The 16,188-nt window shown below is 43.7% G+C and overlaps 1 protein-coding gene across 1 annotated transcript in view; it reads left to right on the top strand.

The window, feature by feature from the left end:
- Positions 1–16,188, top strand: part of CFAP99 (cilia and flagella associated protein 99) — a 101,214-nt gene that overhangs the window by 32,602 nt on the left and 52,424 nt on the right. Inside the window, exons 3-7 of the mRNA XM_066573037.1 lie at positions 1,049–1,196; positions 1,782–1,876; positions 5,397–5,509; positions 9,170–9,344; positions 12,271–12,351. Of these exons, the coding sequence (XP_066429134.1) occupies positions 1,049–1,196; positions 1,782–1,876; positions 5,397–5,509; positions 9,170–9,344; positions 12,271–12,351 (612 nt within the window). The remainder of the gene's footprint in view (positions 1–1,048; positions 1,197–1,781; positions 1,877–5,396; positions 5,510–9,169; positions 9,345–12,270; positions 12,352–16,188) is intronic.

Genomic DNA, 16,188 nt, shown 5'->3' on the forward strand with positions numbered 1-16,188 from the left:
AATCCAAGTCTGCATGTAAATGTATAAAATTTGTCATGTGGTATGAGAGAGGGTATAAATAGGAGTGATTGAGAGTGGGAAGGAGTTCCATCTTCTGGTCTGCTACCTGAGTTGCACATAACACAGAGCCACATGGAGGCACCCTCAGCTTCCTTGTGGTGAAAATGGAAGAGGAGGAGAGATTTCCCATGATGACTGAAGTCTGGATGTGAGTGGAGTGAGTCCCCAGTAGTGAGAGAGCAATTGTAAGTAATTCTTTAGGACAGGGCCAGTGCAGAGGTACTACCTCTCAGTCTAGAGTTTCCTACATGGCCTTCCAGAGCCAGGATCACTGTGTAGAGGTACACCCTTTAATTGTCACACCCACGCGTCTCAGTCGGGGTGCAGGTACTGCAAAAGAATATTCTGTATTACGTTTGAAAGTCGTTTGCCTGCACTGTAAAGTCCTAAAGTGAACTGCCTTGTGTATTTTGTTCAAGTAAAAGTTTATGCCGAGCCCTAACCATTCCTAGGGACCTGTCGTACTCAAAGACTGTCTCTGTCTGCATTTATGTTCCGCTGGAGGTCATTCCGGTGTGTAGGAACGGTGGCGTCACCTGGGACAACTACAACCCCCATTTTTCCTGTGTTATTGGCATTCCCTATCATAAGGGTGTCTATGGTGGCCTGTAGTATTACTCAGGCCTTGACTGCATGTTCCCTCCGGGAAAGGAGTTTGGTAAGTGCCGCCGTGAGAAGCCATCACTTTACTCTCCTAGCTCCCCACGTATGTCAGGTGTCCGGGGTCTCCCTATGGGACGCTACAGGACTAGTATAAGGTCAGCACTGAAGGCATAAGAACATTATATGGTAAGATTGACATAGTGTGTCATTATTCTTGGGGCTCTTAGTTATTACTATTTGAGTTATGTGGCACACGGTTTTTAAGTATCTTATAACCAGAGCTATCCAAGGAGATTGAGTGTTCAGCATAATCTTCCATACAATAAAAGTACATTTTCTTCCTTTAGTGGATCCATCTCTGTACTTCATGTCCTTTGTCTCCTAGATTCTTAATGATGAAGAAGAAGAAGAATTTGTCCTTGATATTCTTTCTGGATGTATTCAGTACAAAAATCTCCTGGACGTCGTTGTCCAAGCTTTCTATGCTCGGGATGGGAAGCATTATCTACTGTCAGAGCAGAGCTTGTATGCTGGTAAGTAGTTACATAGGACCAATATCAGTGGGGTCGGCTGCATACTTTGGCAGCAGCAGCCTAATGGACTCCAAAAATGGCTCTCTTGTTCATGCTTACCCCCCATACGGACTTTTCTTAGATTCAGCTCCTAGTGCTGTGAAGGTGTCAATCAAGTCTGACATCACCCATTTCAGTCTGCTGTAGGTAACACCCATCACCCATTTGTTAGTATCGGCAGGGCTGCAGGTACAAAACTTTGAGAACATGGCTGACAGTTTTATTTGGAGTTGGTGGGGGGTGATGACGAGTTGTATATTTTAATATATCCACTCTGGGGTAAATATAATGTGTTGTATAAATTTTATAAAAACTTTTTTTTGGGGGGGGGGGGGGGGAGGGGGGATTGTAGCATGTAAGGGGTTAAATTGCCAGGATCTGAAGTTTCTCTGTTCCTGGCTACTAAAACAGGAGCCTGGCTGTCAGTAATCAGCTAAGCTGCCTCCTTTAAAGGATGCATGTGCTTGTTTATAGCCCATTAGTAAGCGGCATGAAGAGACCTATTGGTGGTCACTAAGGGGTTAATACGTTTCTTCCTTTTTGCAGTGATAGGTTATATTGCCATGTTTAAGCTTGATGATCTGGATACCCAAACCTTTGGTAGAATTATTAGATGCCACGATATCACCAAGATGAGCAAGGTAAATATACCCCTGTTTGGATAAACAGTTTATCACAAACCTTGAAAAGCCTTTGGCTTGATTTGCTAATATCAATGAGTTTATTTGCGGAGTACAACGTGTGCCGTCATGTCTCTCAGTGCATCTGAGGTTCCAGCGGATCGCTGTCCAATCACACATTCTGCTGACGAAAAGGAGTAGGACTTCCTAATTGTCAATTTATTTATACATTTCCAGGAGGTATAACAGAGGAACAGCGCAACATGGAGTTCCAAGAAAAGGTGCTCCAGAATTGTCATTTCAGGAACAATGCAATTATTTACTAAAAAAGACATGTCCAAGAGCTGATGGCTCCAAAATTGCAAAGTCAATTCTGTTAAGTCTATAGAAATAGCCTTCCAGCACATTGGATGGATGATATTGGGCAGAGAGTTGGTGAGTCACTGAAAGAGGTTGTCTAGGGTTAAAAAAAGATGGCCGCTTTCTTCCAAACACAGCACCGCCCTTGTCCATAGGGTTGTGTGTGGTATTGCAGCTCAGCTCCATTGAAGGGAATGGAAGTTGAGCTGCAGTACCAGATACAACCCTCGAACAAGGGTGGCGCTGTGTTTGAAAGAAAACAGCCATGTTTTTTTAGCCTTGGACAACCCCTTTAAAGTGAATTTCTATATACATTTTTATGTGGATGCAAGGCGTTTTTCTGGCGAAAACTCCTCCCATCACTTCTGTTAAGTATCGATCCTCCGGCACATCTTTTGAGTCGTCTTAGAGGATCGACAAGTGTTTCCTCTTGTTTTCAAAAGGAAATATCGCATCGCACTCGCGTGCACATTGCATGGCGTGCCATGTGTTTTACTTTACTACTGAAAATAGGCAATGCATTCCAAGAAACATAAAAAGATAGGACATCGCGCAAAAGAATGGAGCTCATATTCACGAGCTTAAAACTATGTTTTATAAGTATACTCACCGCGGCACCAGAGAGTTCTTTTGGCTTGACGTCACTGGGCGTTTTAGCACGGCGACGTCCCGTAAGCGGGTTATATGGGCTTGTAATGTAGAAACCCCAGACTGGATTGACACACATTTTCCACTATAACCAGCACCACACTACAGAAGCAAGAAATCACAAAAGAGAAACTAGCAAATGAGGAGCTCCTCCCCAAATGAGTCTGGGCTGAGCAGTGTGGTCAGTTGACCCATTCTAATCGAGTAGCCTAACAGAGTAGTAGAAAGGAGATGACAACACAACAGAACACCCTTTCTATTGTGACACTGTACCTTGCTGATCGTAAATACAGTAAGGGTCCTTTAACATGGAACGGTTATCATTCACATCCTCGCTGGATCATGCCAATCTGAACGATAATCTTTCAGTGTAAATGCTGCCAGAGACTGAACGACGAATGATAATTCATTCATTTATCATTCATCATTCAGTTTGTATAGGCATAAAAATCAAATGACAATTGGCCTGTGTAAACAGGCAGTCAATCATTTATGAATGACTCCCTGTTTACTGTAAATGGAGGCGGGCGTCCAGAAGTGATCTCCAGCCCATTCCCTCTCTATTCACTGAGCGATCATTTCTCTTGTGTGAAAGCACAGGGGGCAATCACTTAATCGCCTTACATCCATCCCATGTGTAAAAAGGACCTTCAGTTGGTTGTACCAAGATTGCAAGGTATTCCCTATCTATAAGATATAGGGTAACTTGCTGATCGGTGGGGGTCTCACAGCTGGGACCACCGCCCATCTGCAGAACATCCCATTCTTCTGCCACTCTGGGGATAGCTTCCCGCCCTGCAGTGACGTCAACATGAAGGGAATGCTGGCCGCAGATAAACGATCAGCACTCTATTCATTTCAGTAAAACTGCCGGAAATACCCGAGCGGGTGCCACTTGGGCATCTCGGCAGTCCCAGTGAAAGAGAATGAAGCACTGGTGCACTTGCTCGATCAGCGCTTCATCAAGTCTCCTCCTCCCTGCCGGAGGTTTGGTAACCCTGCAGTGAGGAGGATGCGGGAGAGGGTACCCCCATCATTAGATCGGTGGTGGTCTCAGCAGTGACACTCCACCAATCAGCAAGTTATTCCCTATTCTATAGATAGGGGATAACTTACAATCTTGGTGCAACCCCTTTAAGTCATATGAAGAGTAGTAATTCTAGACCCTTTTGTATCCATAGTTCGCCTGCAGCTTCTGTGTTCCTTTCTACTTGAGGCGTGGATTGTTTTTACTGCTCTCAATGCAATCTACAAGAGAGGATGATCTCCCACAGAGGCTTCTGCAGTAATAGGAGAATACATTGGCATACCAGGTGTGATGTGAACCCACTCACCGGTGACATCACACCCCGCGCCACATTCTTCACAGTAATGAACATATGCATCTCACAAAATTAGCCACCTATAATTAGATTTCTCCGCCACTCTGAAATTCTCATTTGCTACCAAAATAGTCGTCTGCCAGAAACAAAGTGCCTTTACATCAACAAAGAGAGATCCTCAACCATACGGCGGCATATATGTGCCTGGAATTTATATGTGCCAACTAGAAAGGCGGCTACAGAAGCACAGTGACAATACACACAGTGCTATGGCATATCTTGTATGTATGGTCTTTAGAATAGTCTCAAGCTGCAGAAGGTTTGTGGATTTTACGTATATTTTAGCGGAAAGTGCCTCAAAAATCCAAAACATGTGAACAGCCCCAAACACAGGCTGCAATTGTGGATCAGTACAAAAAGTGTATTGACAAAGGGAATATATACAGTATTTAGGTAAGCTTAGCTTTTTATTGAACAGGGGGTTTTCTAGCTGTGAACTACTGGTGTCCTATCTGCAGAATGGGTCATGAATACTAAATTAGCGGGGGTCCACCGGCCAGAACCCTCATTGATCAGCTGTTTACCAGGCTGGTGCGCTTGTGCACTGAACTGATTTTTGTAAGACATGGCCAGCGAAGTTCCCACTGCAGTGGCTAGGCTTGGTATTACAGGCAATACTCCCATTCACTTTCACTTTAGCAGGAATTTTTTCTGCAATACCAGACCTGGCCACTGCAGTGGGAACGGCGCCATCTGCTTCCTGCAGAGATCAGCTCATTGAATGAGCGCACCAGCCTGGTAAATAGCCGATCAGCAGTGATCCCGAATGGCAGATATTCACCGATCTACTATTGATAACCTGTCCTAAGGATATGCCATCAATAGTTTACAACAGATTACCCCTTTAATTTGTGTTCCAACAGCATAATGACTATGCACCTGTCCATAACGCAGTGCTCCGAATGCTTTCATCTCAGGTGCATTCACCAGTTGTGGTCAAATCATGTTTTTGTTGTACTTACCGTGAAATTGTGTCAAAATGTAGCATTTTGGCCACATGTTCACAAAAACTGCTGCCCTTAACTGCAACTTTGTGGTAGTATCAGAAGAAAAAGGCGCAATATTACCACAAAGTGTGAATATATCCTAAAGCTAGCCATATACATGATGAGTTTCTTGTTCTCCTCCCACTGATGAACTTGTCTTTGCAGTTTCTTAGGTTTTTCTTTAATGTCCTAAACCTGAACACATGGATAAAGGATGAATGGAGTCAGATATACGATTCAGATTACGTGAAGGAAAACTGGATTAATCCATTGCTGAAGTGAGTAGAACGTCTTTGCTTTGCATGAAGGACACAAGCTCCTTATTGGGAATCTGTCACCATCCTCTCTGACAGCAGCGCAAGGTAGTCACCGGCTCGCTGATTTCAGTGATGTGTCTGCTATATGTATCTATTTAGTAGTTTGGGAGAATTTGCATTTTATTGGTAGAAGCCAGACACAGAGGACTGCAGGAAGTAGTCCTTGATATTCATAACTGCAGGTTTCCTCGTCCACCCTGCCCTACAGCCACTGATTGACAGCTATCTCTCCATGAACAGTAATAAGCAGACAGCAGTCAATCAGTGGCAAGAGGGAAGGGTGGACAAGGCTAGCTGCAGCTCATGAATATCAAGGACTACTTCCTGCAGTCCTCTGTCTCTGGCTGCTACTGATAAAATGTAAGTTTCTCCCAAACTACTGCAGAGAAAACCTACATTAGACACATCACTGTAATTAGCATGACTGTCACTACCTTGTGCTGCCCTCAGACTGGACTGTGAAAAGATAGCAATAGGTTCTCTCTAAAGAGTTTGAAAAAGATCTGTTTTTTACCCCTGAAACAGTGCCAATTAGTCCATTGCCTTGACTGGCATTGCAACCAAGCCCTATTTAACTACATGGGCACCACCCTGGCTTGGTGTTAGCACTGTTCTCATGTGGTCCTGAGATCACATTCTACCAGGGTAACTTCTGTAAGGACTTTGGGGCATATTCAATAAGTCTTGTACACCAGATTTCTGGCTTAAGGCCCATTTACACCAGCCAATGATTGTTGATTTTTTTTTTTTTTTTAAGCGATCGTCGAGTCTAAACACGCGTCCATTGTGCGCTTTTCTGGTACTGCTAGCTGATCGTTAAATTTAGTCCAACCTAAAAATCGTCCTTCAGCCTTATCAGCCATTCTCCATGGGGAATGCTGAGAACAAAGGATCTGAGCGCAGATAAGAGCCCTCGGGCTATTAACTGCTTTTGGCGAAGGCTTCATTTGCACACTTAATTGCTATTAAGTAGCTGAGTAGCTACTTAATCGTTTATGTACAATGATCGCTCACAGCTGTCACTCAAACTGTCGTTTGAGCAATCTTTTAGCGATCATCGGCTGGTGTAAATGGGCCTTAACAAAAGTTGCATTTTTGGTACAACAGAAAAAAATTGCAACTTTTTGAATTTTTCACTGGCCCCACCATTTTTAAAGCATGGGTGGGGCCTTATGTTAGGAGGCATGGCCGCACAACCTGACAAATTTACTTTAATTCATACAACAAATTGGTAACTATTACAGCTGAAACCCACACCAACTCCTAACTAGCAAAGGTTTCAGTCTGGTACATGGCTGTAGCGCCAGATACGACAAATGTATTAAGATACTGGTCTAAGTAAATATGCCCCTTATGTTTACCTGCATGGGATGAAACAACCCATGACCATGCAGGACACATCAAATCCATGGTGCTTCACCCGGGTACTCCAGTTTCCTTCCACACTTCAAAAGCCTATAGATGGGTGAAAATAGATTGTGAGCCCCAATGGGACAGAACACTATCAAGTGATTGTAAAGTGATGCATAATATGCATGCACTATATAAATAAAGGTGATTATTATTAAAGTCCTCGTCTGCATCGGCACCATAGCTACCTCTACAGCATGTATCCTCATAGTGCATGGACTTTCACTGTGTGGGTTCTAGTTTCTTCTTGTTGAAATTACCTAGTAGGCATGAGGAGACTTCAAAGGCCATACAATGCTCCTCTGGGAAATTTGGTATGCAAATAGTAGACGGTACAAAGCCTCTACAGTGCCATCTATTGGAAGGTGGCATTCCTACAACCAAGTGTCCAAGCTTTTGTCAAACTTTGTGACATGACTGGGAATATAAGCCTAACCAGACTCTTCAGAAGGAAAAGATGTCTATACATTGGTGTGTGTGTGTGTGTGTGTGTGTGTGGGGGGGGGGGGGGGGGGGGTTGTCCCTCAACGGTGTACAGTAGGGTTCTAGCTAGTTGGGTGAGAGGCAAATGATGTGAGTTGGGTCCACCTTCCCCTTGTGAAGGCTGCCTAATATGCCATTTGCCTACTGTGTGGTGAGAAAATTCTGACAGCCATTCGCCATCTTGACAAGGAAGGCAGGGAATATTTTTATTTAACACCACCAATCAATTAGGAGCGTCCAGCAGAAAACCTGCAATAAAAACATCCTCCAATACAGTCCATACAATTGTAACACCGCAAAGTAAGGATACCTATTATAAATAGCACCACTTACATGTAAAGTGCCTCGAAATCCAAGGGTATACTGCGATCAGATGTACTATTACACACTGTCCATACCCCTTACGGTCTAATATTTCCAGACCAAAATGTCATGTAAGCTAGGGACTCCAGGTTTTGGAGCTGCACAGTGAGAGTAGTTCTAGTAGGTGGTGTCCTCACAATCCCACCCCATGTGGGTAACTAGTGATGTCACTCAGCTGGCTACGCATGCCACTTGTAAACAAAAAGGTCCTACACGTTTCAGAACATTTAAGTTCCTTCATCAGGAACTGGGGTTAGAATGGCTAGAAGACATCCTTATATATCGCCATACCTGAGCCCTGATAGACTCTCCACCCCCAGCTAGCTTAACAGTCCTATTTAGCACTCTTTCTACCATGCCTGTATGCCTCAATCCATAATTTAATGCATACTGACATAGTAGAAAGAGCACAAGGGGTATGGAAAGCGTTCATCGGTACATCTCTGAGAACATCTCAGGTGGACCCTTGAATATTGAGGTACGTTACATGTAAAGGTCCATTTACACGGAACGATGATCTCTTAAAATTCACTCAAACGATAGTTGAAGTGACAGTTTCAAGCGATCATCTTTGCATAACTCTAAGTAGCCAATTAGCTACTTAAAAGTTAATGCAGGCGGAGCGGGATACCCCCGTGATAGCTCCAAGAACAAAGCAGCTGTTTTGTATATGCAAACAGCTGCATTGTTCTCGGAGCTTACAGCTGGTGTCCCACTGAGAACTGCCAGCGGGACACCAGCTGAAAAAATACGATCAGCGCTGCCCGCTGAGAAAATCAGTGTGCGGCGCTGATAACAGTCATTCTAGCAAGGTAGAAGTCATCGATTAACGAACAGTGCGCGATGGCCCCACATTTGGATGCAATGATTATCGCTCAAAAGACGGCTTTTGAGCAGATTTTGAGCAATAATCATGTCTAAGTGTTGCTATTTATAATAGGTATTTTTACTTTGCGGTGTTACAATTCTATGGGCAGTATTGGAGGACGTTTATGCATATTTTTTGCTGCGCTGGACTTTTCCTACTAGTGCCCACTGTTGAAGTGGCTGGTAGATGGCACTCCTTTAGCTGCAGCAGTAATTTACTAACCATTTATCTCTTGGTGCAGCCACAGCTGTGGTTGTAGATTGTGAATATCTGTAATTTACTATTCTATACAGAACGTACAAGAATTAATGATATTCTCCCATGTATCATGTGTATTACTAATTAATTTTCTTTGTATTCTAGATGTTTTCATGTTACATATCATTACTTCTCTGATTTTTCCCGCACCCGAGTGGATTTATTGCACAAGCTGAATTTGTCACAGATGTCACTTTATGTTGTATTCTGGCATGATTTGTGTTTTTTTTTCCCACTAGATGGCAACCCGAAGTCCTGAATTTATTAGATGCCATTGAAAGCAAGATGATAAATGGTCCTAATTTTGTCAAAGGCTTTAGAGTGACAAAAGTAAAGGAGTTCAGTTTAACAAAGCCTAAGCCCAGAACCATACCAGTACCACAAAAAATACCCGCCCAAAAGCCTCACCAACCAGTAAGTAGTAATCAGCTGTGAGACATTGTACAGGATAGGACACAAGATGGTGATAATTAAAGGGTTTGTCCAGTTGTAAACTATTGGTGACCTAGCTTCAGGATAAGCCATCAGTAGTAGATCAGCGGGGATCTGCCCTCTGGCATCCCCACCGATCAGCTGTTTGCCGGACTGGTATTCTCAGAAACTGAGCTGATTTTTGCAGGAGGCAGAGAGCTCCATTCCCAGTGTAATGGCCAGACTTGGTATTAAAGGCAAATTTCGCATTGAAGTGCCTGCAATATCAAGCCTGGCCACTGCAGTTGGAACGGAGCTGTCCGCCTACTGCAGAAATCAGTTTAGTGCAGGAACATAACAGACCAGCACGAAGCTGATCAGAGGGGTTCCTAGGTGGCAGACCTCTGCTGATCTATTATTGCTGGCCTGTCCTAAAGAAAAGGAAGCAGTGATGAGTATTAGGTGCACTTTTAATCGTGAACTACAGTATGTTATGACTATTGCAACCTCTTATGCTGTATATATGATTAAAAAATGACCCCTCTACTATAAATCATTAGACTATTCAAAGTCACCTTGCAGTTCCACGACCTGTATAAATCTACTCTGTCGGCCATCTCATGCTTGTATGTGCTCACAAAACTCATTGGTGACATCTAATATTTATATAATTGACCGTACTAGATATTATCCTATCTAATATGTACATCATAGCCTGATGTGGGGTGGTTTGTTATCAATACAATTCTGCCCTCATGTGTATGCATTATGTAACTACATGCTATTCCTCACACTCACTTATCACCATCGCATCTACAGAGTGGGCCACTGAAAAATAGCGACACTCCTATGAAAGTGGTCTAAAAGAAAATCCCATAGTAACGCAGCTTTTCTTTTAGACAGCTGTTAAAGGCCCATTTAGAGCGATGATCATTCAAAAATCGCTAAAAAGCAATCGTTTGAGCAATAATCGTCGCGTCTAAACGGACGGGCATCGTGCACTGCTAGCTGATTGTTAAATTCAGTCCAACCTAAAAATCGTTGTTCAGCCTCATCAGCAGTTCTCCACTGGTAGTGCTGATAGCATTGTTTTCCAATAGAGAACAAAGAATCTGAGTGCAGATAAGAGCCCTTGGGCTATTAACTGCATTCAGCTAAGGCTTCATTTGCACACTTAATTGCTCTTAAGTAGCTGAGTAGCTACCTAATAGTTCATGCAAAATGATCTCTCAAAGCTGTCACTCAAACTGTTGTTTGAGCAATCTTTGAGTGATCATCACTCTATGTAAATGGACCCTAAGTGTGGTGCGAGGCTAATTTTCCGTGGCCCGTACAACAAACTTCATTGGAATGTTGATTCATGGGAAATATTTTATTTCGATGCATTAAGAATAAAAGAAAAGCCAGCAGAGGATTAGGAAATATTCTGCCAGCATCTACAAGAGTCGGTCAGAGGGGAAACACACAAAAGGACCTCCACGTTGGTTTGCGCTGAGTCTTTTGTATCTTCAAAATAGCTGACGCCTTTGTATTATAAGTTGTATTACCAACGCGATGGCTGTGATTGCTGAGATGGCTGAAGGCAGCGCTCGCTGAACCAATCAGAGCCATCGCTTCCTGGAGGTGGGATTTATGAACCCCGCAACCAGGAAATCAGGTTCTGTCAGCAGCTGACAAGTGCAGGACGTGCGGTGGAGCTATGGAACTACGGAGACCAGTGCGAGGGACCCTGACCGTGCCTGCTACGTAATGTATGCATGATTTTTTTTAATGTAGTCTAGCTAGGTCCTATTTTCAAGGTAGGGCTTATATTTCGAGCCTCCCCAAAAATAGCCAAAAATCAGGGTAGGACTTATGTCATGGTAGGGGAAACACAGCAGTGTACAATTATACTCCTAGTCTAATCAGTCATAAGGGACCTTTCATTCAGGATATTCCACAACAGCGATGTGTTATATGCCCTCTTGCGGAATATTCAGTCCAAAAATCTGCATTGCTAACGTTCAGATTTTGGTGCAGAATTGAAAATAGCAGAATCCTGCCAGCAATTTTGCACCAAAATTCGCAGTTAGGCCCAATGCACACAGGCATATTTGCATTGCGGAATGCGGTGCGGGCGTCAGCCTCCAGATTCCGCAGTAAATACTGCCCATAACATGTTATGGAAAATCGATTTTTCCATGTCTACGAGCAGAAATCAATTGCGATTTTCCGCCAGCGGAGGGAAATTCGTAGCATGTTCTGTACCGCGCGTGGATTCTGCACAGACTGCTTCTATTGAAGTCAGTGGAAGCCGTCCAATCCATGGCCCGTCAGCTGTGACAGCAGAATCCGCGTCATCACATAGCGACGGCGTGGCATCATCTGTACTGCGTATGTGCGCTGGACAGCACATCCACATTACAGATGAAGAACACTACAGACAGGTTCTCCGGGGTTACCAGCTGGGCACCGGGTCGGATCCCGCATGCAGAATCAGACCTGGCTGTGTGCATTTGGCCTTAGTGTGCATTTGGGTGCGGAATCCAGGGACAGCATATTTCGCAACGCTGTTGCAGAAAATTCCATCCCTCGTGAAGGTCTCTAAATGGTCTTCTATTGCTCGCAATTCTGTGTATAGGCACCATTAGTGCATTACTGGAATTCATCTCTCAGTAAGCCCACCTGCAGGCGGGCATCACGCCGATCTACTGGGCGCCAGCTGGTCAGAATCTTACTGCACCATTCTGAGCACTTGTGTATGAAAAAGACATAGAAGAGAATAAGAGGGCCCAGTGATGGGCATCCTCATCAATATATGGAATGGAAAACTGAAAGGGTTAACAGCTGCGCCGCTGGAAGGACGTCTTCTGTACGATGAATGCGATCAGTAATTATCTCAGTATTTACTGGAAAGCTCTTGTAAAAGTACTTCATGTCTGTAATGCAGGTCCCTGAGAGCACATACAGAAGTCCTAAGGAGCAAGAAGTTCTTCAAGGAAAGAAACTGACAAATCGCCAGAAAGCAGAGGTTCGTGTACTCAGTCATCTTAACCCCTTCCGCCATGGTCCTTTTTGTTTTAATTTTCTCCTCTCTACTGTCAAAAAAATAATTTACCTTTTAATTTTTCCGGGAACCCAGCCACCATAGGGCTGGATTCACACGAACATATTTGCGCGGCGTTATATGCAAAAAAAATGTGTACGTAATGCACAGCGATTTCAATGGGTTCATACACATAAGTGTATTTTGCGCCGCCTTTTGTTCGCGTAAAATAATACGCAGCATACTCTATTTTCCTGTATATTTGCACAGGAAAAAAGCGCATATTGAACCAATGGCACTAATTACCTATTTCAATGAATGGCAGCATGATTACATGTTGTGTGCGCAAAAACAACTGTAAAACACACACAAGCGCACGCAAATACATGATCAAATTGTGTGCATAAATGCGCTTACGCCCATGTGACACCGACCTAAGACCGGCTTCACACGATCAGACTCCTATTGCGGAATAAGCAGTCGGCGTCCGCTTGAAGGATCCGTTTGATATATTTTGCTGTGGACTCCGTGTGGACGGCCTCCATTGAAGTTAATCGCCTAGCAACAGCGCGGGAAGAACATTTAAAAAAAAAAAAAAAATTGTACTGCGGATGATCGCCTGTGAGCCTCCAGTCATTCGCATTCCAGATTTTGCAGGTATGTGGGGTCGTGGGCTGGGGGTCACAGCCGGATTACGCTGCAGAATCTGACCTGGTTGCGTGCAGCTGGCCTAAGGCCTCATGTCCACAAGCGGATTTTTGCTACTATGGAAAAACGATTCTTCATGCACACGAGTGGAAACAAATTGCGGTTTCCACTCAGATGAAAAATCGCAGCATGCTCCATTCTACTGTGGTACCCGCAGGGACAGCTTCCATTGAAGTCATTAAAAAAAATCTGTACTGCGCATGTGCACGAGCGCGACAGCCGGCACGTCCGCAGTACTGAAGAAAGCAGACATGGACAGGTAGGCAGGATCGCCAGCCGTGGGCACGGGCGGATTCCATGCAGGATTCTCCATGTGGCATTCGCACGTGCCATGGACATGAGGCCTAAGACTTTTTTGTGAGATAACTTGTATTTTTCAATACTATTTAAAGTACTGGAAAACTATAAAAACAAAATCTTATTGGGGTGAAATGGAAAACATACAGCTTTACAATTTAAAGCAGGGCTTTGTCTTTATTGCTTTCTTGATGCTATAACCTCTTAACAGCCCATACACCTTTTTACGCTGGTCATTAAGGGACTTTATTCTGATGCATATGTCTTTTTTCAGCTCTGCATCAGAAACCTGGCATAGGTCTCCTGTGTCAGAGTAAGCAGGGTATCAACTGTCTAATGACGGGGACTAGAGAAACATCTGAACCTACCTGATTATTCTTTTACATGCTGTGATAACAAACTAACAGAGGGGGAAGGCTCCGTCTGTCACTCACTGAACCCCCATGATGAGTTGCTATGACACTCAGAGGCTTCAAGATTGCCTCAGCCATCTATGGTGGCCCATGAGCCTCAAAGGACCATATAATACACTGCAATACTAAAGTATTGCAGTGTATTACACAAAATCAAAAGTGATGACATTCAAGTCTCCTAGTGGGACAAAAATAGCTTGTGAAAACACAATAGTTAAAAAATACATTTTAAAAAATCATTAAAAGCTCACCTTTCCCATTTAGGAAACATTCAGACAGGCGAGTGTGATATCAGGCTGAGAAAATGTAATATCACATCGCTGCTATGAAACTGCGATCGTCATGTGTTAGGATCGCAAGTGTTTCCCATTGACTCCAATGGTAAACATCGCCTCTCACGGCATGCGAATGCCATGCACTGTCTTTCAAGGTCCCATTAAAAAAAAACAACTTCCAATCCCATCACATGTGTATTTAACAGGATTGCAATTTCACAGAAGTGATTCAATTTTTAATCAAAAACGCTTTGCCGTGAAAAATCACTAGTTGGCAAGTGCAATATCGTGCCAAGTGCCCCAATATGGTGCTTGCCTGTGTGAATGTAGCCTTAGATGCCTAGTATGGTGGTACCTCCATTATAAGGTACCATATGGAGGCACTAATCACTATACAGGGAGTATCTACGGCTCTGGATTTCATGCACCCTTATAAGGTTATCATTGCTGATAGTAACTCATTAGCAAAATAATTCTAATTTGTAAATCCAGCAGCAACTTCACTTTCAGATGTCACATACCTCATCAGAAATTCCCAGCATTACTTCCCCTGTTAATTATTTTGGCAGCATCTTGTCAATGCCTCTTTTGCAATGTGTCAGCATATGTGATAAACACAGTTTTGACTGGGAACACTGCAAGGGCAATTGTTCTCCTGATAAAAGCTTTTAAATCAAAAGAACAGCTTGTCAATAGGAACACACCCATTAATGTGATTACCGATAGGCAGTAGGAAAACTGTCCATGCAGCATGATTCAGCCCATGTCACACAATGGACGGGCATCTCTCCTATTCACAGGGGTCATCACTGCAAGCGCTGACCCACCCAGAACGCCGGCCGCTATGCACAGCTCCCCATAAAGCCACAGCCTTACAGGGAGAACAGAAGAGAATTTGTGGCAGCAAGCAGCGATGCAGTAAAAACTTCTTCCTTTATTACTCCATACACATACAAGAGGGATGGTAGGGACTGGTAGAACACAAGACAGAAGGAGGGTGCAAGGTAGCAGTATAAGCAGGTGCTGGCTAGCAAATTATGTAGAACTGCAAGGACATCGAAGTATAGCAGCATATGTAGGTACAGGATGGCACTATATTGACCTGGACTACAGCAGTACAGGGACCTGCCATCTACTAGTATAGGGACGTGTAGTCGAACAGAAGTGTAGGAGAGCAGTACATAGACGTAAAGTAGAGCAGTTGTGACAGTTCTTTGGAATTAGTCTAGAATCAAAGGTTGGCAGCAACACTCACTTAAACCCGGCACGGGTAGGGCTGAAAAAATGCAAAGCCACATAAAAGGGAACCAAAGAAGGCAATTGTGTAATAAATCAAGACGTGTGGCAGCATGTAGAGGTGCAAATAAATTCCAAATCTTTATTCCTCCATAGTCCAAAATGCCACATTTCGACCTCTATTCAAGATCTGGCATTTTGGACTATGGAGGAATAAAGATTTGGAATTTATTTGCACCTCTACATGCTGCCACAAGTCTTGATTTATTACACAATTTTTGGGGGATTAGTCACACTTTGATTGCAATCTTTTATTCATGAGATGGGTGGCAACCCTCCCAGGATCCACAACGTAGTTAACCTTCAAAATCTTATATTGCTTCACTTCCACAGATCAAAGCAATGTTCACACTGTATTACAGGATTTTCACAGTGCATGACATCAAATAAACACCTGGCCATCTGGTCTCTAACTAAATATCAACAATACCCTCAGTACCAGGCCTAGTGCCACAGAACATCTATATGAACAGACCTTTCCCATCAATCTGTCAGCATAGGGGGCATCATCCCAAGTCATGCCTTTTGGTGAACAGCATACACCTCTCTCTAAACATCAGCTCAGAGCTTCAAGCAGCCAAAGAAAGCTTTGTCTGACAACCCCTCTCTTTTCTAACTTTTCCTCTTGTTCTCTCAGGTGTCTCCAGATTAAGTAATTGAGACACCCTTTACCTGCCAGACAGTCTTTATTCATACCTGTAATCCAGCCCTGTTAATGACCATTTTCATAGAGCACTGCTACAAAGCACAGAGACATGCAGGAGAGCAATACAGGAAAGAATGGAGCAGCAGCCCAGAGACATGCCTGGTAGAAGCTCAGAGACCTGCAGGGC

This window comes from Eleutherodactylus coqui, chromosome 7, assembly GCF_035609145.1.
Source record: "Eleutherodactylus coqui strain aEleCoq1 chromosome 7, aEleCoq1.hap1, whole genome shotgun sequence".
Classification (NCBI taxonomy): domain Eukaryota; kingdom Metazoa; phylum Chordata; class Amphibia; order Anura; family Eleutherodactylidae; genus Eleutherodactylus; species Eleutherodactylus coqui.